General features: G+C 42.4%; 1 protein-coding gene across 1 annotated transcript in view; it reads right to left on the reverse strand.

Moving 5' to 3' along the window:
* The window catches only part of PLPP3 (phospholipid phosphatase 3), a 101,867-nt gene that overhangs the window by 40,198 nt on the left and 37,310 nt on the right, over positions 1-24,359 (reverse strand). The window contains exon 2 of the mRNA XM_049879371.1: positions 9,118-9,275. Within this exon, the coding sequence (XP_049735328.1) occupies positions 9,118-9,275 (158 nt within the window). The remainder of the gene's footprint in view (positions 1-9,117; positions 9,276-24,359) is intronic.

The following is a 24,359-nucleotide window of genomic DNA, read 5'->3' on the forward strand; positions in this document are numbered from 1 at the left end:
TTTCTTCTATTGCTCAAACACTTTTTCCCTTCCTTCTTTCAGTGCCTTTACTTTTGGATTCTACCTGATAAATATTCAATCGCTATGCTGGGCAAATAATCTGAGAAGATGGACTATATGAAGAAGAATATGGCATCAGGATTGGTAGAAGATTCATTAACAACCTGGATGACAAAACCATGCTTGCTGAAAGTGAAGAGGACTTGAAGCACTTACTGAGGAAGACCAAAGACCACAGCCTTCAGTATGGCTTGCATCTCAACAAAAAGAAAACAAAGATCCTCACAACTCGACCAATAAGCAACATCACGATAAATGGAGAGAAGACTGAAGTTGTCAAGGATTTCATTTTACTTGGATCCACAATCAACAGCCATTGACGCGGCAGTCAAGAAAGCAAACAATGTATTGCATTGGGCAAATCTGCTGCAAAATGCCTTTTTAAAGTGTTAAAAAGCAAAGATGTCACCTTGAAGACTAAGGTGTGCCTAACCCAAGCCATGATATTTTCAATCACCTCATATGCATGCGAAAGCTAGACAGTGAATAAGAAAGACCAAAGAAGAATTGACACCTTTGAATTATGGTATTTGCAAAGAATACTGAATATACCATGGTCTCCCAGAAGAATGAACAAATCTGTCTGGGAAGAAGTACAACTAGAATGCTCCTTAGAAGTGAGGATGAGGAGAATTCGTCTCACATACTTGGAACATGTTATCAGGAGGAACCAGTCCTCAGAAGTAGAGGGTCAGTGAAAAAGAGGAAGACCCTTGACGGGATGGATTGACACAGTGGCTGCAACAATGGGCTCAGACATACCAATGATTGTGAGGATGGCGCAGGACGCAGCAGAGTTTGATTCTGTTGTACACAGCATCGCAATGAGTTAGAACCAATTTGAAGGTACCCAACAACAACTGAAAAACATGGATCTTCCCCAGGATTGTGTCCTTGGCCTGCTATTGGGACCTCAGTTACTTCAATTGCTTCAATTACTACCTCTGTAAAAATGACCTCTAAAAGTCTCTTTAGCTTCAGTTTACCCTTTATCCCTCTCAGTCCTATTCCAATCTTCTGCTCAGTCTCCCAAATGGATATCAAAACAATGTTAATACCATGTCAAACTAATCAAGTCTAAGATCACACTCATTCCCCACCCCTGCCCCGAATCTCACTTTTCTTCTATTTCTGCTCAAGCTGCCGCTATATATCTAACTGCAAAGATATAAAATCTTAGTCTCCTCCCTCTCCCTTATTCCACTCTCATCAATTCTGTTCATCCTTCTTTGCCTATCTCTCATACTCGTTCCTTTTTCTCTATTCACCTTGGGTGCTACCACTGGGGTTCATGCATCACATTACCTTGGTTAGAAAATTGGCTAAGGCAGCTTAAACTACTCTGTTAAATCTCTAGCCAAGTAACTAAAGTAAAAATTCCTCAACATTTAAAGACTTCCTAATCTTGCTGCAATCTTTTCTTTAACTTCATCCACTCCTTTATACTTACTCTATTTCCTCAGCCGAACAGGCCTGTTCTACATTTCCTGAGAACACACTATTGTTTCTGGGTCTCCACCACTGTTGATGCAACCACCTCTGCCTGAAATATCAGTATCTATGAGGAAAATCCCACCCATTCTTCAAAGTATAGCTCAAGTGCCAACTACTGTAATGGGTTAGATTTTTGGCTCTTTCATGTATGAGTCTTAGATGACTGAGCTTTCTAAATCTGTTTTCCTTCCTGTAAAAATGGGGATGACCACAGTAACAAGAGCTCAAGGGCTGTTGTGATAATTAAATGTGATGAGTGCTCAAGGAATGATGATCAAAATGATGATGATGAAACCTTCACCAATAACAACAGCCTTAAGTCATCTTCATCTGAACTCTTACAGCACTTTATTTATACCCCAGGCATGTTTTGTTCTTGAAGCTTTCACCACCTTCTTAGGGTTCAACATCCGAAGCTACTCTGACTTTCTTCTTATTCTCTGAACAATCTTTAGTCTCTTCGAGGGTCTAATAGTGTAGTTAGTCTTGTACTTGCCTTTTCTCCACATATCCTCCAAGGGCAAGATCTGGGTCTTACACATCTACTTATAAGCCAAGGTACCCACCAGAAAGCCTACTTATTATAAGGGAGGTAACCTACCAAGCATCTACCTACAGTAGGTATCACTTTCTGTGCAGACCACTTCATATAAACCACTGCTACACACTGCCCATCTTAGAAGGTCATCTGCCCAATAGTTTACATGTTTAGTCTTCCCCCATACATTTAGCTCTCTGAGACCAGGAACTAAAAGCTTTTATAGCTAACTAAATAAAGAGCACTCTGCATAGAATCTAACACAGAGTGGGCCTTCAATACCTGTTCATTAAAACACTTAGACTTTGAAGCTGAACAGGCCTGGGTTTTAATTCCTGCTCCACCATTAACAAAGTAGAGTGACCACAGAATGGTCACTTCACCCATGTAAGCCTCAGTTTCCTCTCTCATTTGTAAAATGGAGCAAATACTGGCCGCAGGTAGCTGTAGAACAAGATTTAAGATAATATATCTCTGTATCCAGCACATAAAATAGCCTTTACACTTTATTCAATTTTCCACCCCTTCCCAACACAACGGATTCACAGGCTCCTAAGCTTTATCACTTAAAAGGAAGAATATCTCCACCTTGATATTTTTGATAATTTTAAAAAAAACGATCATTAACTCCTAAGAGCTCGATGTAACTACTGAACAACTGCTGCCACACTCTGTTCTTTCGGGGCATGAGAGTGAGTGTGGCTGGTGGGGAAAGGGAACAAAGTAAATCCGGGACGACGCAATCTCCATGTTTGTTAAATCGCAAATAGCTGCCCCCTCCCACCAACCCTGCAGGGATAAGACGGTCTCAGAAGAACTCGGCAGCCATCTGATCAGGGGACAACAAAGCTGAAGGATTAATGTGGCCTCTCTCTGTTGGTGGTCTTGGTAATTGCACAGATGTAGTGGGTTGTAAACTAGGAGATCGGGTCTCCCGCTAACGCACCACTGGGCCAGCACAACTTCACTTTTTTCAGAGTTGCAAACTCGACTAGCCTTTAATGAGGAGGCAATCTTGGGGAACCTTGTTTTCTTGGCAGTGCTCTCTCAGATAAAGGGAGATGGGAGGGTGGGAGGAACTAATGAAGTCCAGATGTGGGCAAAGTGAAGCTTGATCCTGAATAAACAAGTCTTCGAGGTCTTAAGCTCTTCTTCTTGTCTCTCCAGCAAGAAATCTGCATGTGGTACAGAGCACGTTCCCAAGTGCATTGGGGAGATGTAAGATTTTAGGGAAGCAAAGAGGCCACATTTCCCTGCTCCACAGATCCTCTGGCCATCTTTTGGCCTAACGCTTCTGATTTTCTGCTCAAAATGCATGGCCAACACTGCGATTCTACAAACATGTATTGAGCACCAGCAATTGTGCCTGGCACTAAGCAATACAAAATCACATCAGACCTGTACCTACCCTGACGCAGCTCCCAGGGTAGACAGGATATAGACGAGTAAACAGACGGCAATTCAACACAGTAAGTGCAAGGACAGACGTGGGCCCAGGGTTCCTTGGGGCCTTTGGAGGGTGGAGGAGATGCAGAACAAGGAATACCTGCCAGAGGAGGAGATGTCTGCCTGGTGTCTATTTAGTGTTACGCACAAGGCCCTGTGCTAGTCACTGTCAATCACTGTCAAAGAGGAAAAGACCTGGCCTCTGCCTTCCAGGAACTTATTACCTAGCTGGGGAGAGAAGACCTATATAAAAATTACACTACAAGGCATGGTGCCTTGAATTACACTACAAGGCAGTATGCATTAAAGGTGCTTGAGACGAAGTGGTTTCTGGCAGGTCAGCGGTGAGAGACAACACACAGCTAGTTGGGCTGAGGCTCACCACTGTGTCCCTAGTACCTGGCACACTGTAGGTGCTTGATAGATAACTGTGGAAGGCAGGCAGGCAGGCTTCAGAAGGCAGCAGTGTTGTCATTACTCAAGAAGTCTTGGACTTAACAAAAGGTCAACTGTTGTATGACCTCACTTACAAGAAATCTCTAGAACAGGCAAGTATATGAGATCAAAGCTTATGAGTGGTTACTAGGGGTAGGTGAGGGGGAGGGGAAAGGAAGACACAATGTTTAGGGGACACTGCAGCTCTGTTAAAAATGTCTGGAAAATTCGGGAATGGATAATGATGATGGCCAAATAACACGATGAACATAATTACCATCACTGAATTGTACATGTGAAGATTGTAGAAATGGCAAATGTTTTGTGACTTATATATTTACCACAATAAAGAAATAACAGTAATAAAACTAATAAATGTTTTAAAAAAAGTGTTCGACTTAGAATCTGAGAACTCCTGGTGTGGCCCTACCAGTAATTAGTTATGGGAAAGTCACCTAATATCCTTGAGCCCCAGTGGCTTCAGCTATAACAATCCACCTGCCAGGATTACTACCAGGTGCAAATAAGCTAACGTATGCATAAAGTCCACTTTGTAAACTATACAATACTACAGGAATGAAAAGGACTGTCCTCACTGATCACACACAGTATGTCACTTGACCCCCAAAACAGGCTATGGAGCTGATCAACTATTGCCATCATTTTACAAAAACAGAAAGCAAAGCTCGGACGGGTTCAACGGCTTGCCCAAAGTTGAAGGACAAGTAACAGCACTAGTAAGTACAGAAGCTGGGACGTGAACCTAAGTCAGAAGATGCCAAAGCGTGAGCTTTTTTTCTGGTTAGGAATATTATTACAGAGGTAGAATTTGAGCTGGATCTAGAAGAAAAAGCAGAGTTTTTATGGCTGGGGGGTAGGGGGGGGCGGGGTTCACCCATGACTCACCCACGAGTCAATTCCTAGATACTAAGAACCTATATAAACCCCTTTCGGGTTCGGACCAAGGCAAGCACTGAGCCCATGTTTATTTAAAAAGGATACTGAGCATTTTTCCCACATTAAAACCTTTGCCCATAATACCCTTCTCGGCACAGTGCAAAGCAAAACTGAGAGGAAGCTAGATAGGAGATGATATTTTACTGTTTGCTCCTAATCTCACTGCTGCTAGAATCATTAAGCCTTTGCAGGGCAGGGATAGTAACCAGTGCTTTGTGGATTTGGAAGGAATTCCTATTATGCTATAATTTCAGAATCTGAGATACATCTGAAAAAGAAGTCAGAATTACTAGGTTTTTCCATATCTCCTGCCATAGAAAGGTGTCTGCTTTCTCTATAACTTCAGAGATTTGCAACTCTAGGCAGCACTGGCCTCCTTCACGGGCATTCCATGTCTTTGCTGTGAGGCCTATTCATACTGGAGTGTGGGCATCCAAATCAGTCGAGGTTGTTCTTGTTTTAAACAAACCTGACATTCGGCAGGAGAAGGTCTGGGCAGCAAGTAGCAGGACGATTAGATTTCCAGTTCTGGGGCCCTCTGCACCCTCCAAGACTGTCATTCATGCCCTCTGATCAGAAGAAGATTCTGGATGGAGGCACCAGGTTCATACGGCCAGTCATAATGGGAAAGTGAGACAGGTGCGTGTTTTGAGGTTGGTTTTTAATTTAAGTTGTATAGTTTTCCAGAATTGATTATATCACGTATAAGATGAATGCATACACTTTGCCTTTACTTTTTTCCATGAGTGCTCTCAGTACTCAACGGCAGGTAATGGGCTAGTAGCCTTCACTAGGCGCCCACATCTCATACATGCCTCCAGCTGAAAGGCAACAGCAGCTGATCAGGAGGCAAAAGTCCTCTTGCAAAAAGCATTGGCATGAGAGTCAAGAGAACTGGGTTCTAATTAGTAAACTATAAGGAATGAACCAGAGATGAGTCCAAAGACTCTATGGTTGCCAGTTAAAAGTCTTAGCTAAGTACAGTGTGGTACAAATGGTTAACGCCCTCAGCTCCTAATCAAAAGGTTGGTGGTTCAAGTCCATCCAGAGGACCCTTGGAAGAAAGACCTGGCAATCTACTTCTGAAAAACCAGCCAGTGAAAACCCTATGGCACACACTTCTACTCTGACACATATGGAGCCACCGTGAATTGGAACAAATTTGATGGCAACTTTTTTTTTTTTTTTTAAATTTAAGTCACTTCGCTAACGTTGGCCTCCGTTTACTCATTTAAAATAAAAATAACATTTACTGAGCATGCTGAACGTGCCAGGCACTGAACTACTTTCTATACAACAGTTCATTTCATTCTCAAACTTCACCAGTTGCAACATCTATCTCTGTTGAACAGATGAGTCTACGGAGGCTCAGAGGTTAATTAACTTGCCACATGGTCCACAGCTAGTGAGCAGAGGAGTTCAGATCGGAACCAGAGCTTATGCCCTCAGCCCCATGCTAAACTGAGAACCATAAAGATGCCCGGTGCTCGGGGTTTCTGTGAGAGTGAAATGCGATACACAGCGCCATGCTTCTATGGCACACAGTAGCACTCAACAAAGGATGACAATTACGGCAGGATTTTCTTGATTGGTCTTTCTCTGTAAGAAAGCACTATCCAAGCCTATTTGCTGACATTGGGGGAGCAAAGCTGTTTCTCCTTCCAGCTCATTCTGTAACCAAGGCCACATGGTATGACTGTTTCAAGGAAATGGTGGGAGGTCAGAGAGCATTTTAATTAAAACATCAGCATGTCATGAGGAGAGGGGTAAGCCACAACTAAGCTCTTAAAGGCAAATTTTTCTCAGAAATGCTGGAATCTCATAAGGAGGAAGGGGCTGGCCTTGACAAGCAGCAGGGGACAAGCTGCTGACCAGGGGATTTGCTTGGGGAAGGAAGAACAGAAGAGAAGCATGGCTCTCAAAGAAGCTGCTTTAGCACTTTCCTTTGCCCATTCTGGGGTTAGGTCAGAAAACCAGAACCACTCCTTCTAGAAAACTCTGCCTGCCATCTAGCCCCCAGCTACAAAGTGTGTTCCTATACATTATTGTGTTTGAATCTTCTCGCAATCCCATGAGTAGAATCCAGACATCATTCTTGTTTTATAGATGAGGAAAATGAGGCTTAGAGAAAACCAGTGATTTGTCTAACTCACATAGCTAGTCAGTGGAATGGCCCCGACAGTGTTTCTTTTTACCACATGGCGCCTGGGAGCAGCCTGCTAGGCAAACGGGGGATAAGCCCATGTAGACAGCATGAAAGGGTACATGATATTCCTGTCCCCGTGCTGTCTTTCTCTCTCCCCATTCCTGTATTAGTTCTAATGGGCTTCCTAAAAGCATGCAACTAACTGATCCTCCAAGCGTCAAAAGCACCTGTTCAAATCTTAGTACAAAAAGACACTTCGCAATTATTTGCCTTCCATTAGAAATGTCTTTTCCAGGAAAAGCCATTCTTCCTAGAGAACTCAGCCCCACAACTGTCAGCTTGGAGCAAATAGTAAAATTAGGTCTTTTATTTTTCAGTTTTTGAACAAAGATCCTTAGTCCACCTTTAGGAAACCAGCACAGCTGCCAAAACGGACTGTTTTTCTTTTAAAGGTTGGAAAGAATTCTACTAGCCTCCCTTCCCCCTCCCCAATTTCAAACTGTTGATTGTGTGGCTGGTTTATGATGTTATTTAAACACAAAGAGGGGTCTCAACATTTACGACCGGCCCCCAGAGTAGAGAAATCAAAAGAAAAACTTCATGAAATGTGGTTCATGTAACATCAGCAGCTTACATTTGATCCAGAGTAGGCCAGATAAGCTAACTGTCAATCCCCTTGAAAAGTTCATTAGCAGACCCCAAACTGGAATTAAGTCTGCAAGATGGAAACAGGGCTTCGAAATAAGCCAGGTATGGCATTCTTGAACCCCAGTCTCACAAGTTACTAGCTGTAGATTTTGAGCATGTCATTCAACTCCTTTGAGCTTCAGGTTTTCCGTCTGTATAATGGGATAATAGCACTTCACATTTAGTGTTAATGCTAACCTTCTTCTTTCTGACTTGCTAATACATACCAGAGATAAATGTCCAGGTCATGCTCAATAGAAAAGTGACTCAAGGACCTATGCGAGAGAATTTATGATCCTAGTAGACGTGACACATATCCTTTTCACCTATGTGGTTAGAGTTCAAGAGCAAAGAACAAACAAAATACTGGAGGTAAGAAATGAATAGCTGTGAAAAATGTATGACTCACAAATTACAAGACTAGATTTCCACAAGCCCCCACCTTGCCCAAATAGACACATCTGTAACACGGTGGTGACCTTCTAAGTAGGGCCCAGGTAGGCCGTACCCCAATTCCTGTGGGGTTACCACTGCTCAAAATGATTGTGGACTCTGTCAAAGTCAGTGGCGCATTTTTCCAATACACTCAATGAGGACTTCACGCTTGAAGGGAAGACCCTGATGTAAGTTGGAACTTAACACCTGTATATGAGTAGCCTGCAAAGTATTTCAATAGCCATGACCTCTTTTGCTCCTCACTGCAATGCTGTGAAAAAAAAAACGGTCAACCTTGTTTTCAAAGATGTACAGTTGTAAGTGACAAGGCCAGGTCTAGAACCTAGGTCTCTGGATTCCAAGGCCTAATTGCTTTTCACCTTGACCTCACGGCCAGTGGGCAAAAGATCAAAATACTCCGTCAGAGAACATCAGTGGATTATCACTGTTACAGACCACAGTGATGGTGTGGAGAGAACACTGAAAATGCCTGTGATTGCTGGCAAGGCATAGCCTTCTCTGGGGCTAACAGCTTAGGGTCTGGGGAAAGCGGCAATGAGCTTCAAACAACCCCCAACTCTACCACTTATTAACCAGGTGACCTTGGGCAAGTTATTTTTACTCTGTGAACCTCAGTTTCTTTATTTGTAGAAGAAAGATAACAATGGCATCTATACTTTATGGGATTGTTGTGAGGCTAATGCATGAAAAATATTTTGGAAGGGTGCTTGGCATACATTAATTTCATCATAAATGTTGGCTTTGGTAATAGTATTAACTGCATGAAATGAATTGTGTTAATCAAATGGCATCCTTGATACTTGAGCTGTACAAGTCAGTGTTGACACAGATATTCTGAAACAGTACAATACAACGGGAAGTCAGACAGGATGGAGTATGACCCAGTCTGGGGACTTACCGCAAGAATGGCAATGACGATCCCCACAGCACAGAGCACAGCGTCATTTATCGTCTCACCAGTTTTCAGTGGATACTTGATGCTCTCGTCATTGCAGTAAAACCCTCGGTGGTAAGGCTTGATGGTGCTTGACTCGATGATGAGGAAGGGCAGGCCCGCTGGTCAAGACAGAGCCATTGCATGGAAGAGAAAGAAATAACAAATAGGGAAAAGATCAGTGCAAGGAGGCTGAAGACCACCCTGCATCACAACAGTGATAGCAATATGAATTCCTCTTTTACAGAAATCTATAGCCTATGGAGAGCTTTCACTACACTCATCCCCTTTATTCCTTTCCTCATCCCTAGAAGGAGAGTGGAGCTCTGGTGGCACAATGCTTAAGCACTTGGCTGCTAATCAAAAGGTCAGTGGTTTGAACCCACCAGCAGCTCTGCAGACTAAAAAACCTGGCAATCTGCTCCCGTAGAGATTACAGCTTTGGGAACGCTATGGGGCAGTTCAGTTCTACTCTGTCCTACAGGGTCGCTATGAATTGAAATGGACTCAACAGCACACAGCAACAACAACGAAAGGAGAGTAGCATTATCCTCTTTTAAGGGTGGGGAGCCTGACGTTTAGTAAGGAGCAATGTCTTGCTCAAGGGCACACAGGAGCTTTTCACTGTTCTTCAACACCATGCTGAAGTCTAATTCATAATAATTACCAATGTAGGCCCAAATTTAATGACACCCATTATTCATTCCTCCAAATGCATTCATTTCATAGGGGCAGGCCCCTTGTCTTGGTAGAGAAAGAAAAAGTCCCCTTCAAGAAGCTCACCCGAAGGCTCGGCTGTCTGGAGTAGCAAAGGCCTTGGAGTCAGATATCCAGATTGTGAATCCCAGATCCACTACCTCCTAGTATTGTGACCTCTGGTTCCCACTCCACCTCTCAGAGTCTCAGTTTCCCCAAATGTAAAGTAAGTCACAGTGATGACTAAAGGAGATAAAACCCGTAAGGCTCTAACCCAGTGCCAGGCACATAGTAGCTGCTCAATGAATGCCATTTTACCTACCCTTTTCTTTCACTGTCCAAAGGCTAAACAAGACTAAACAGAGTTGAGTTTGGCCCTGCTGCCTGGAGAACTGGAGTGGAGCCCAAGGGCACCTGGGGGCACCATGAAGCTCTTGCAGCTGTTGCTGGTTATCAGTGGCCAGCTCAGATGCCATTCTCTCCAAGGTCATAGCAAACACATTCCACCACTTGCCAGGCAACCCTCAGGCAAAAGGCAAAGGTCCACTATCTCTCTCACCTAGACTACTGCAACAGCCTCCTAATCAAGGTCTCCTGGCCTCCACTGCCTCTTATACACATCCACTAGTTTATTTACTGAAAGGCTCTGGCCATGATCACGCCACTGCCTTACTAGAACTTCTTCAGTGGCTCCCTATCGCCCAGGGTAAGATAAAGTCCCTAACTATGGCCTACCGAGTTCACTGTGATGTAACCCTCTCCTCTCCAGCTTCATGGTCTTCCGTCTCCTTCACACTCCCTCCAAGAAAACGAGTACATAGAGGCTCTGCCTTGGTTCATGCCATTCCCTTAGACTAGAATATGCTTTCTCCCTCTATTCTCCAGGTTCAAGGCCAAGCTCCAATGCCACCACACACAGTAAAAGATGAAACACTGAATCTTTGAGCTTGAGAAGAACATAAAATATATCTTGGTAATAATCATAAACCTAAACTCACTGCTGTTGAGTTGATTCTAACTCATAGCAACCCTATAGGACGGAGTAGAGCTGCTCACAGGGTTTTCAAGGCTGTACATCTTTACAGAGGCAGACTGCCACATCTTTCTCCCATGGAGCGGCTGATGGGTTCAAACCACCGAACTTTCAGCTAGCAGCCCAGCACTTAACCACTGCTTTACCATGGCTTCTTCAGGTTATAATAATAGTTACCGCTGACTGTTCACCAATAATGTGCAAGGTACGTTGTATCAGTTTTGCACTGAATCTTTTCAACAATCCTGAGAGATAATCTTTAAAACACCATTTAAGTACTACTATTCCCTTCTTAAGGTCCTTAACAAAACCAAAACCAAAACCAAACCCGTTGCCATCAAGTCGATTCGGACTCATAGCAACCCTATAGGACAGAGTAGAACTGCCCCATAGGGTTTCCAAGGAGCGCCTGGCAGATCTGAAGTGCCGACCTTTAGGTTAGCAGCCATAGCGCTTAACCACTTCGCCACTAGGGTTTCTGTTAGGAGGCGCAAATTATTTGCGTTCACTGCTAAAGTTTGGGGTTTCAAACTCACCCTGTGGCACGACAAAAGAAAGTCCTGGCGATCTGCTTCCTTAAAGATTACAACCCAAAAAAAAAACCCCTATGGAGTAGTTCTATTCTATAACACGTGGGGCTGCCATGAATCAGAATCGACTTGACAGCAACTGATTTTGTTTGTTTGTTTGTTTACTCCCATCTTGGAGCCCTGGATGTGCAAATGGTTAATATACTTAGCTGCTAACAAAAGGTTGAAGGTTCAAGTCCATCCAGAGGCACCTCAGAAGAAAAGCCTGGTGATCTACTTCTGAAAAATCAACCATTAAAACCCTATGGAGCACAGTTCTGCTCTGACACACATGGTCGCTGTGTGTTGGAGTTGACTTGACAGCAACCGGTTTATTCCCACCTTTCACGAAGACAACAGATTCCAAGAGAATATTTACCTCATTAGAACCTCTTAGTCCCAAGCCCCCAACCAAACCCACTGCCACTGAGTTGATTCCAACTCATGGAGACCCACAAGACAGAGCAGAACTGTCCCTTAGGGTTTCCAAGGCTGCAAATCTTTACAGAAACAGGATGCCACATCTTTCTCCTATGCAGCGGCTGGTAGGTTTGAACCACTAACCTTTTGGTTAGTAGCCGAGCACTTTAACCACTTCGATAACCCCCAAACATCTAAATCCCTAATTTAACTTTGCAAATTGGTTTCATTCAAATGTGAATTTCATTAGCTGAAAAATCCCAAGATAAGTGATTGTTTAAAAGATAAAACTCTATTTTCTTGTTTTTCAAAAACAATTAAATTCATGTCATGTAGCTTGAAGCCCCAGACCACCTCTAAAAAAATGTACCATAAACTCCACAATTTTTCAATTACTTTGGTCCAGACCAGCAACGATAAAAATGCTCACTTTCTAAAAAGCGTATTTATGTATCACTGCATACACATGTGAATTTATTTGGTTTTATTCTTTGGGTTTATTTGAATTCAACGGCTATTTATTTTGTGACCCTTAACTGCTTCCTGCTAGAACAACAATTTATTTTACCAAATTCATACTGGTGCTTTGAAAAGAAAGAACAGCAACACACCACAGTATTGTGCCTGAGCTTCTCAAAGTAAACACAGAGGGGCCCTGGAAGGCAATAACCATTAGTTCTTGAAACTCTGTCTTTGCAATGAAGAGAGGGAGGCTGTTCTGGCTTAGATATGGCAGCAGGCCTTTTTGGTTTGGTAGAGCTGGGAGAGAAAAGTTATAGGCCTGAACCATCTTCATTCCACAGCCTAAACATTTTGAAATGTGGCCAAGTTGGCTATGAAAAGTAGCTGAGAAGCCAAGAGTATGATATTAATAGGCCACTTATAAAGTTCCACACACCATGATGAAGATGTTTGGCTTTTTCAGACGCAGCTCGCCGCAGCCTCTGTGGTGCCTAGGAGCCAAAGCATTGCTGATAAACTCAAGAAGGGAATAGACCCTGGGTTCCTTACATTTGCACTGCACTCTTAGGCCTCCAGCTTCTATTTTTAATAGTGTTCACATGATAAGCCTGTAAAACATATGTTTCTAAGGACAATAAAACACATATAAAAGAGATTTTGAGTTAGACCAGTTAACTAGCTGCTGTCAAGTCGATTCTGACTCATGGCAATCCCATGTGCATCAGAGAAAAACTGTGCTCCATGGACTTTTAAATGGTTGATTTTTTTGCAAGTAGATCACCAGGTCTTTTTTCCAAGGTACCTGAGTGGACTCGAATCTCCAACCTTCCGGTCAGCAGCCAACAGAACTGAGCTAATGATCTCAACTCCGCTCCCTACTAGTAGTGGGACTTTGAGAATTGGATATAGCATTGGAAATACAGCATTGGATAACTGTGGCGATGTAATTAATCCATTCATTTATTCAGTAAATATTTACTGAGTCTTAATTATTAATGCTAAATACAAGGGATACGAAGATGACATAGAACTTGCCCTCAGGGAGCTTGCAATCTAGTAGAGGAAGACACAAATAATCAAATAAACTCAGTCCAGGAAGATGCTTTAGTTTGAAGAAAGTCAAGACAAACCATACTGGATAGTATCAGGAGAGCTTGGCACACACTGTAGACATTCAATAAATGCTATAAAGGAGATGAGAAAAAAAGTCTAACAGAGATGGCTAGGAAAGAAAATCTGTCTGGTCAGTTCCTTTTGCCCTCTATCATCAACCTGGGTCCAATCCAAATCTTTTTTCTTCCTTCCTTGCCTAAGGCTTAGGGAGGATTTCCGGTTCTGATTATGTGGATAATGACCACAAACAGACAAGAAGTTGGATCAGAATACATGCTGTTTATTTTCTTGAAAGGCATGGAGATTGCATTTATAAAACCCAATGGCTTTTTCTGTCACCCCTACAAACTTGTGGTATTATTGGTGGTGATGCCAATCAAGTATTGACTTTGCTCCAGGAAGAGAGTAACCTCAGAATCCCTTCAGTTCATGTGAAGAGTATAAACATTCCCCCAATGCCTGGACAGCTAGTGTTCAAGAGGCATAATACCAAGGCCCACCTCTCCAGCGCACAGAAGGGGCTGTTCTCCTCCAAAGCAAGGCTCTATCTTTGATCTCCAACAATGGCACCATCTTTATTACCAATCACTATAGTCCCTACCATTTCATTTCAAGAACATTCCCAGAGGTAAAGACTGGGATCTAGAGGGAGTAAGTCATAGTACCTCCTCTCAAAAAGCTCATAGTATCGCAAGAAAGACAAAAACAAGTGCACTAAAATTGTTTTAGTGTATTGATTGACACCTGTATAGAGTACACTGAAGGCACAAAAGATCACTCTATCAGGGACATTAAACGTGTCCCACAGAGGAGGACTGAGTTGATCCTTACATGAATACCAGGTCTCTGGGATCCAGGGGCTCAGCACATTCATGAAAAAACCAGTGCAGTTTAAGAATTCCAATACCGGCAGTGACAAAACTAACAGTCATTATGATAATACAATTCTAAATTCTAAACTTGGGAAGTGATATACAAGTAGAAAATGAAGGGAAGAAAGGGAAAATTAACACAGAGGATAATAATAGCCAACATTTACTGAACAACTACTTTGTGTCCAAACTGTGTTGAGGATCTTCTTAGAGTCTACTACAGTCTGGCAGACTCCACTGCCTGTTATTGGTCAGGCACACAGCTGGGCCGACTGGGCTACTGAGATGAGGCGGGCTAACTTCCAACCTTCAAGTGGCCCAAATACTTCATAAAAACCAATACAGCGGGTGTTGCAAATGGTTAACATGCTCGGCTGCTAACCAAAAGGCTGGAGGTTCGAGTCTACCCAGAGGTACCTTGGAAGAAAGACCTGATGATCTACTTCTGAAAAATCAGCCATGGAAAACCCTATGGAGCACAGTTCTACTCTGATACACATGGGATTGCCATGAGTTGAAGTCAACTTGATGGCAACTGGTTTTTAAGGTTCAAACAGATTAAAATGTATTACCAGAGTCATTCAGCAAGTAAGTGATGGAGCTCAATGGGGTTCAAAGGAGCTAACTCTAAATCCGGAGTACTTTCTAAAGTAAGTCAGTCACTCAATAAAGAGAGAATGAAGCAGCTATGATTGCTAATAAATTAAGTAAAGCTCAGCAAATCTCATGGCCCCTGGGGGAAGGGGGGATGCTTTGTTTGGAATAGTCAAGGCAATGTACTGTCCACTGAATGTTTACCATGTACCACACATATGCTAAGTGTCTAATTAAAAGCGTGGAGCCAATATCCTGGAATTTAGATTTATCTCTAATAAAAGGTACATTACAAATTGTTTGCAATGTAGGACCAAGAGGGGAAAAAAACCCTCCGGTGTGATTCTAGACCCAGACTCAAGCATTTCTCCTCCTTTTAATCAATGACCAATGAACTTCTTATACCTCCAGGGACCTCTCCGGCTGTGTAGGCTGCAGAGGAGGCGAAATAAGAACTCACTGACAAACACTTAATGGGCAGAAAATCAAAGCATGAAGAAAGACCCCTGTGTTGGGTTCTGGGCTTTGAAACTTTTCAGGCTTTGAAAAACTAACACTTGAGCAGGTTGGCCGATTTGGGGGTGGGGTGTAAAAAAACACAGGATAAGTTTCCATGGCCCACCCATTGATAAAGTCATGTGGGAAGTGTTACCAAAGTGACCCAGCCCCAAAGCCCTGCTCCCTTCAGCCAGAGCTGCATGTTTGCACAAAATTAAACACAGCCTACTTCTTTCTAAGTGCATTTCAGAAAGCCCTTGTTGGGGGCAGGGGAGGAGGGTGATGGATGGGGTAAGCCAGAAATCCTTGCACTTCGGCATGAGCAAAATCAGAGCATCAGGGAGGGGCTTGCCATCTCTCCCACACATCAAGTTCTTCGAGTGCTGTTTCCAGAGGTGCCCAATTTTCCACTGAGCCTGATCTGTATTTTCCCCAAAATAAGCAAAATCCAGGATCTGCCAGAGTAATAATTAAAATAACATCTTCAGAAAGTCTACACACCTAGCCACAAAATAATACTGGATGCAGCATACATGTGTAGATATTCAGCATAGTTGCTGTTGTTGTTAGGCGTTGTCAATTTTCAACTCCTAGCGGCCCCGTGTGACAGAGTAGAACTGCTCCATAGAGTTTTTCTAGGCTGTAATCGTTACAGGAACAGATCACCAGGTCTTTCTCCTGCGGAGCTGCTAGGTGGATTTGAACCCCCAACCTTTCAGTTAGCAGCTGAGCACTTAACCACTGCACCACCAGGGCTCTCAAATCAGGCAGCTACTGTGACTCTGTGATAGGTACTTTTACACATCTTAACCACAGTATACAGTTATAAAAAAAAAAAAAAAACACAGTGCCGTCATAAGGTAGGTATTATTCTGCCTACTTTACAAATGAAAAAACTGAGGCTCGGAAAGGTTAAAACAGTTCACCCAAAGTGCAAAGCTAGCATATGGTACCAATTTGGGCAGGATGTCAGAAATATAGATAGAAAATACTGAGCCTTTGACTTCAAGGAGGTTAAAGTCTAGTTAAGAATTAATTTATTTAATCTCCATAGCAGCTATGAAAAGTTAAGTGTTTATTATCTTCATTTATATTCAACAGAAAACCAAGGTCAGAAGTTTTGTAACTTCTCCAAGGTCTCCAAGTGAGTAAATATGGTCACTGGGATTTGAACCCATGGCTGTCTTTGCTTTGGTTCATGTTTTCTTACTCTATGACCTGACCCTGCCTTTCTTTATAAATGTATTCCCTGTAAAAATATGACCAACTGATTTTTTTTAATCACTTAAGGTCAGAATGGTCAACCCAACTACTACTTAGAGGTTCAAAATACAAATATTTATGCTGCTTGTAAGTGACAGGGTTTCTATTTAAAGTAATTAATTGCTACTGGTCTTAGAAGTGTGCAAACTTTCTTTGGTTTACGATACTTGTCCAGATTTTTAGACTGGACACAATCCAGATAAGACAAAACTAAGTTTACTATAAAGGCGTTTCCCCACCTTTGAAACGGGTTGCCATGAAAAACGCTTGCTGCTGGCTGGTGGGAACACACAATATTCTGGGTCTAGAGAGTTTTCTTGACAAATGCTCATTCTTCAGTACTGGAAAGTTCAGGCCCTTCCTTCACAAAAAGAAGATTGTCAGAACCCAAAGCAGCTGCGTGACAGAAATAAAGAACTGATGGCAGATCTAGTCCTGGTACCTAGGTATCCTGACACTAAATCCAAGGCCCTTTAGTTTAGCTCAACTAACATGTGTTGACAGCTACTGAGTGATGGGCACCGCGTTAGGTGCTGGGGACACAAAGATGAGCAATATACTGCACTGCTTTGACTTCCCCACAGCCTTGGGGAAGTCTCAGGTTCTGCGGCAAAGAAAAACCCTGTCTTTGGTCTACTCACGGGTGGAGGGGGCGGGGAACTCTAGATAGCCTTTCTTATTTGAAAGTGCTTCAAGTAAAAACATTTTATTCTTTAAAATAATATCTGACTGTTGTGGCCATTTTCGTCGGATTTTTAAGGGGTTTGTACGTTCACCAACAACTAAAAAACCAACTAACCATTGACCCATGCATGGTTCATAACTGGCACCTTCCACTGGGAGAGTTCCAGGCCTCTTTTGTCACATTACATTTTTCACGAATGAGACAATTTCTAGTAATGCACAACTACCAGAGCCAGCAGGGCTTACAATCCCTTCACACCAGGTAAAGCTCTAAATTACTTCCCAATACACCCTTCCTCTCTTTGGTCTCTCTTTTAAGTAAGGATAGGAGTAAGTTTACATTGGCTGGGTATCTCCTATGTGCCAGGGACTTTGGATACATCAGCTGATTTAACTCTCAAACCAATCCTCCTAATTACAGCCAAATAACCGAGGGCCAGAGATTAAATAATATGCTTCAGGGTCCCCTCTGCTGATAAGATGTATAACCAGGCTAGGGAATAGAACCCTTTGGTTCTAAAGTTAAGTCAGAAATGGCACCAGTTAGCCTTTCTCGCTAAGTACACATGAATTATGTCTTATGCAGATACCAGCAACCTAGAAAGTCAACTACAAATTCTAGAACAGGGTATACTGACCTGGAACAGGGGTAAAAGGCAAGGGCTCCTCCTTAGATATTAAGGTAGATTTATACAGACACAGCCACAGTCCCTACCTCAATCTCTTTTATGACCCAAATGTGTTCATTTGTAATTTGGCTGCCCAGAATTAGGACACAGTGAAAAAAAAAAAAAAAAGTGTGTGCCATAGCACTTGACTGCATGCTTACATAAATAATCACATTTATAATCACAACTTCGCAAGGTCATATTTATAACATCCGATTTAAAGTACCAGCTGGCAAAGTCCTAGTCATTCATCAAGAATTATATCTCTCTTCTATAAAATTAGATCTCCACTTAGCCAGGTAACCCACTCTCCAGGGTTAGTTGTTCTTTTCTTTTTTCCGATTTATCTATGACCTTCTGAGTCAGGCAGACAGGACTTCACATTCCATTTCATTTCTATCACTTGCCGCCATACTTACTGTATGGCCTTCGGCAAGTCATTTTACCTCTCTGATCTTCATTTTCATCATCCTACAAAAGGACTTTGCGCCATAGTTCTTAACATATAGAGTTGATTCTGAGGACTAATGAGATACAGTTTATAATGTATTCAGCAATTTCCTGGCTCAGTAGACGTTCATTATCGCTCTCATATGTGACAGCCAGCCACTGAAAGTTTTTACGCAGGGGTAAGATTCAAGTAGAAGAGGGCCAGCCAGCCATTTCTGAAATGCAATCTGATCACAAGCGGAAGGCATGATCATAAAATGCTGTCATTCCAGAGACAACTCTGGATGGTGTAAACACATGGGGCTCTGACAGTGGTTAGCAGGACCTAGCCCCCAACCCAGGGAAGAAATATCACAGCAAGAACCCTGACATTTGCTTAAAAGAGTACATGAGGCTACATGGGAGGTGGGTCTATAAGGGTGGAAAAAACATTTCTTTTTATTTTTCTGACAGTTAAACATGCATTCGTCAGCAAAAGCACTCCCATCCAAGCCATGCTGCCCAAGTGTACACAAAACACCACATTTACGTGGCAGTAAAATAAATAACATGTGAACTGGCAGGACATCAGACACCTAGGAGGGCCAAAGTTCAAGATAGTCCAAAGGCAAGACTGGAGCCAGATGCCGTGCCAATAGTGAAGAGCTGACACATTATTGGAGGCCCTGAGAGAACAAAATTATGCTGGAAAACATCCCAAGGTGTCAGGGCACTCCAAGATACCCCACCAAGCTACACGAGCCAAGTTCAAGGTCAAAGGTCACAAAGTGCCACTCACAGCCAAATCTGGCCTGCAGAGATGTTCTGTTTGGCCCACCCAGGGTTTAAAGCTTTTTAAATTAGTTGCTAACAAGAGGTCTCACATAACATCCAGGTTTCCAGGTTTTCTTGAAAAATCAGCTCCAACACCAGGCAACACCCCTGCCACTCTGTGGGAGAAAGACGTGGCAATCTTCGTCCGTAAAGATTACAGCCTTGGAAACCCTAACGGTTTAGTTCTACTCTGTCCTACAGGGTCACTATGAGTTGGAATCGACTCAATGGCAATGGGTGGGTATTCCTGCTCTAAGTGAACATGGGAGTCCTTGGAGGAACCCATAAAAATAGACCCAACTCTTGTTTCAATACTGTCCTCTAAGGTAGGTAAGAGCCACACTGTTGTCAGTTCCCATCGAGTTGGCTCTAACTCATAGTAACTTTATGTATAGCAGAGCAAAATGTTGTCCAGTCCTGTGCCATCTTCATGATCATTGGTATATTTGATCCCACTGTTGTGGCTATTATGTAGTGCCTTCCAATCTGGGGGGCTCATCTTCTAGCACTATACCGACGACATTCTGTTGTGATCCATAGTTTTCACTGGCTAATTTTTGGAAGTGGATCATCAGACCTTTCCTCCTAGTTTGTATTAGTCTGGGAGCTCTGCTGAAACCTATCCACCATGGATGACCCTGCTGGTATCTGAAATACCAGTAGCATATCTTCTAGCATCACAGAGACACATAAATCACCACAGTATAACAAACTGACAGGCGGTAGAACAGCCATATTAAACCTGTGTATATACATATGGGGATGTGTGTGTTTGTTTATGTATATGTACATAATCAACCCCAAGACTGGGCCTCCTATCTATGTCTTCCATTACAGTGTAAGCTGTGAAAACAGGAACTCTATGGCATTGCCTTGTTTTTCCAGGTCTCGAAAGTTTTCTGCATTTGACAGGATGCAGTCTTAGCACTTTTCTATCACCTGTTTTAGTGAAAAATATTTGAGTTTTCCTTCTCTGACAGGTTTCTGCCTTACAGGGGTCCTGGCTTTCCAAGATTTTACAGTATAAATCCAAGAATCATATCAAGGCACCATTACAAGGCAGATACATAATAATATTTGTACTTTATACATAAGGAAACTGAGGCTCAAAAGCTTAGTGGCTTGCCAAAGATCACACAGCTAGTTAAAGGAACACAGATCCCTTAAAGAAGCAATAAAGTCCTTAGCAATTTCATTCCATGAGGCTGGTGGCGGAACCAAAAACTAGCCAGTTAAACAATGTGTGAGTCCTACTAAATTATGTTGTTGCTTCGGAAGACTTGACTGAACACAACTTATACATCTCTGTGTTGATACTAAGTGGTGTTATTAGAAAGTTCTATTTTTAAAGGCAAGAGTTATTTAAAACAAGAACAAAAGCAGCCTCTTTCTGATAGAATCTCATTATTAATCCTAAAGAATAAAAGCCAGGTGAGAAGAGGCTTAAGAATTAAAGCCCATCAGATATTTGCTGCTGTTACAAATCTTACTCTAAATGGATGCAATGCTGCAAGCACTCACTCATCTATGCCAAGAAATTTGGAAGACAGCTACCTGGCCAACCAACTAGATCTGCAGACACGCCTATTTCAAAGAAAGGTGACCCAACAGAATGCTGAAATTATCGAACAGTATTGTTAATACCACACACAGGCAAAGTTATGCTGAAGATAATTCAAAAACAGTTGCAGCAGTACATAGACAGGGAACTGCCAGAAACTCAAGCCTGATTCAGAAGAGGACATGGAATGAGGGATATCACTGCTGATGTCAAATGGATCTCGGCTGAAAGCAGAGAATACCAGAAAGATGTTTACCTGTGTTTTACTGACTACCCAAAGGTATTCAACTATGTGGATCATAGTTATGGATAACATTGTGAAGAATGGGAATTCCAGAACATTTAATTGCACTCATGAGGAACCTGTACATAGATTAAGAGGCAGTCATTCAAACAGAACAAGGGGACACTGCATGGCTTAAAATCAGGAAAGGTTTGCATCAGGGTTGTATCCTTTCAACATATTTATTCAGTCTGTATGTTGAGCAAGTAATTCAAGAAGCTGAACTATATGAAGAAGAATGCAGCATCAGGATTGGAGGAAAACTCATTAATGACCAGCAATATGCAGATAACACAACATTGCTTGCTAAAAGTGAAGAAGACTTGAGCACTTACTGATGAAGATCAAAGACTACAGCCTTCAGTATGGATTAAACCTTAACATAATACATCCTCAGAACTGGATGAATAAGTAGCATCATGATAAACAGAGAAAATATTGAAGTTGTCAAGGATTTCATTTTACTGGGGTCCACAATCAACACCCATAGAAGAAGCAGTCAAGAAATCAAATGATGTATAGCATTGAGCAAATCTGCTGCAAAAGACCTCTTTAAAGTGTTAAAAAGCAAAGATGTCCCTCTGAGGACTAAGGTGCACCTGACTCAAGCCACAGTATTTTCAATCGCCTCATGTCTTAGTTATCTAGTGCTGCTATAATTGAAATAACACAAGTGGATGGTTTTAACAAAGAGAAGTTTATTTCTTCACAATAAAGTAGGCTAGAAGTCCAAATTCAGGGTGTCGGCTCCACAGAAAGGCTTTCTTTCTCTGTCAGCCTTCTCATCGAACCAGACTAGGAGCTTCTCTGCGCAGGGACCCCAGGTCCAAAGGATGCCTTCTGCTCCTGGCACTGCTTTCTTGGTGGTACGAGGTCCCCCAACTCTCTGCTTGCTTCCCTTTCCTTTTATCTCGTGTAAGATAAAAGGTGGTACAGGCCACACCCCAGGAAAATTCCCTTTACATTGGCTCAGGGATGTGACCTTAGTAAGGGTGTTACAATCCTACCCTAATCCTCTTTAACATAAAATTACAATCATAAAATGGAAGACAGCCACACAATACTGGGAATCATGGTCCAGCCAAACTGATAAACACATTTTGTGGGGGGACATAATTCATGACACCTCATATGCATGTGAAAGCTGGACAATGAACAAGTAAGACTGAAGAAGAACTGTTGCATTTGAATTATGGTGTTGGCAAAGAATACTGATTATACCATGGACTGCCAGAAGAACGCACAGACCTGTCTTTGGAAGAAGTTCGGCCAGAATGCTCCTTAGAAGCAAGGATGGCTAGACTTTGTCTCACATACTTGGACATGTAGTCAGGAGGGACCACTCCCTGAAAAAGGACATCATGCTTGGTAATGTAGAGGGTCAACGAAAATGAGATGGACTAACACACTGACTGCAACAATGGGCTCTAACATAGCAATGATTGTGACAATGGTGCAGGACCAGGCAGTATTTTGTTCTGTTGTACACGGGATCACTATGAGTCGGAACTGACTCGACAGCACCTAACCACAACTCTGACTTAAGACATATCAGTAATACATTGATAACATTTTGGAACTAAGATCTTAACCAAAAAGAAAAACAAAAGCAAACTCATTGCCTTCGAGTTGATTCCAACTCATAGTAACCCTATAGGACAGAGTAGAACTGCCCCACATGGTTTCCAAGGAGCCCCTGGTGGATTCGAACTGCCAACCTTTTGGTTAGCAGCTGAGCTCTTAACCACTACACCAGCAGAGTTAGATGTCATTTATTCCTTTTAGTAGATGTAAAGTCTGAGACCCACCACATTCTAGCACTGTGATCATTCCTTTTCTGTATATGTTCTGCATTAGCTGACTCTATAGTCAGAAAAGGGTTCATATCTTATTCAGTTCTGTATTCCCATCACAAAACATAATTCCTGGTGTTTAGTGGGCGTTCAACAAATGTGTATTAAATAAACAAATAGGAAACAAACGAAAATTCTGAAGACCTGGCTCCATTCCTAATTAGCTGTGTAATTTTAGGCATCTCTAAGCTTTAGTTTCCTCAACTACAAGTTCCTCAACTACTAATCCTGCTCTACCCACTTCCCAAGTTTGTTATAAGAAGTAAATGTAGAAATGTCTTGTAAATCCTAGAAATCTCTACAGATTTCAGGAGTGTTTTGAAAATTTCAACAGGGACACCGTGAGACTTGACTTTGAAGGACACGTAAATATATACATTCCAACCTGAAATGAAGTACACTCTGTGACCTGTAGATCCTCTTCTCCCTTCTGAACTTGAATCTCCCTCACATCTCTCTCACACCCTGTTTTCCTATGAAATCTTCCAAAGCAAAACAATACCACATACCCTGGTGAACAGTAGACAATTCCACGAGGAGTTACTTACAGGGAACCTAAACAGCTTCAAGCTTCATATAGGTGGTTGGGCTCGACCACCTTTCAGACTAATCTTCACAGCTTCCCAACCTAATAGTAGGCACTATTTGTAGGGCACCCTAAGGGAAGCTGAGGAGGCTGCTGCTTAGAGATTCAGCCGTCATAGCCCCACCCTGCCCAGCTGCCCCAAGGGCTAAGGGATCCATTTCAGCACACCTCTAGCCCATTTGATACAATCCGTTTAGGAATCTCTACCCTAAACAAAGCTCTGTGTAATAGGAAAAGCACAGATCTCAAGAAAGCAAAAGAGAACTGGGTTTGAAAACCAGTTTTGTCGGTTACAACCCGTATGATCTTCAGCAAGTTGCTGAACTTTTGAGTCCCAGCCTGCTAATATCCACCTTGAGAACTATGAGGATAAAATACCACATAGTAGGTATTTAACAGAGATTAGTTCTCTTCCCACCGCATCCTGAAAATCTCCTATCCAGCTGTCTTGTTTATGTAATGCCAATTAACTGGCTTTCCGCAATCAGGTGGCTGTGCTACCAAGACAGGGCTGTGTCAGCTCAGACAAGAACTGTCACAAGGCCTGCACAAAGATGGCAGCAAAGCCAGCATGCTGCGGATAAGACAACCCTCACCCTAGAAGCTTTCCCCAGTCTAAGCCCTGTCAATGTTCCTTTTGTAAAACACAGAAACCTTCTTCAAATGTGACAGCTGCCACCTGCACAAATAATTCAGGGATGTAATTTTGTAACTGAATACAAGCCCTGAAAGCTGAAAAGTCTGAAGTCCAAAATAATCCCTTTGACCTTCTGCCTAAACACTCACTA

Source organism: Elephas maximus, chromosome 3, assembly GCF_024166365.1.
Source record: "Elephas maximus indicus isolate mEleMax1 chromosome 3, mEleMax1 primary haplotype, whole genome shotgun sequence".
Classification (NCBI taxonomy): domain Eukaryota; kingdom Metazoa; phylum Chordata; class Mammalia; order Proboscidea; family Elephantidae; genus Elephas; species Elephas maximus.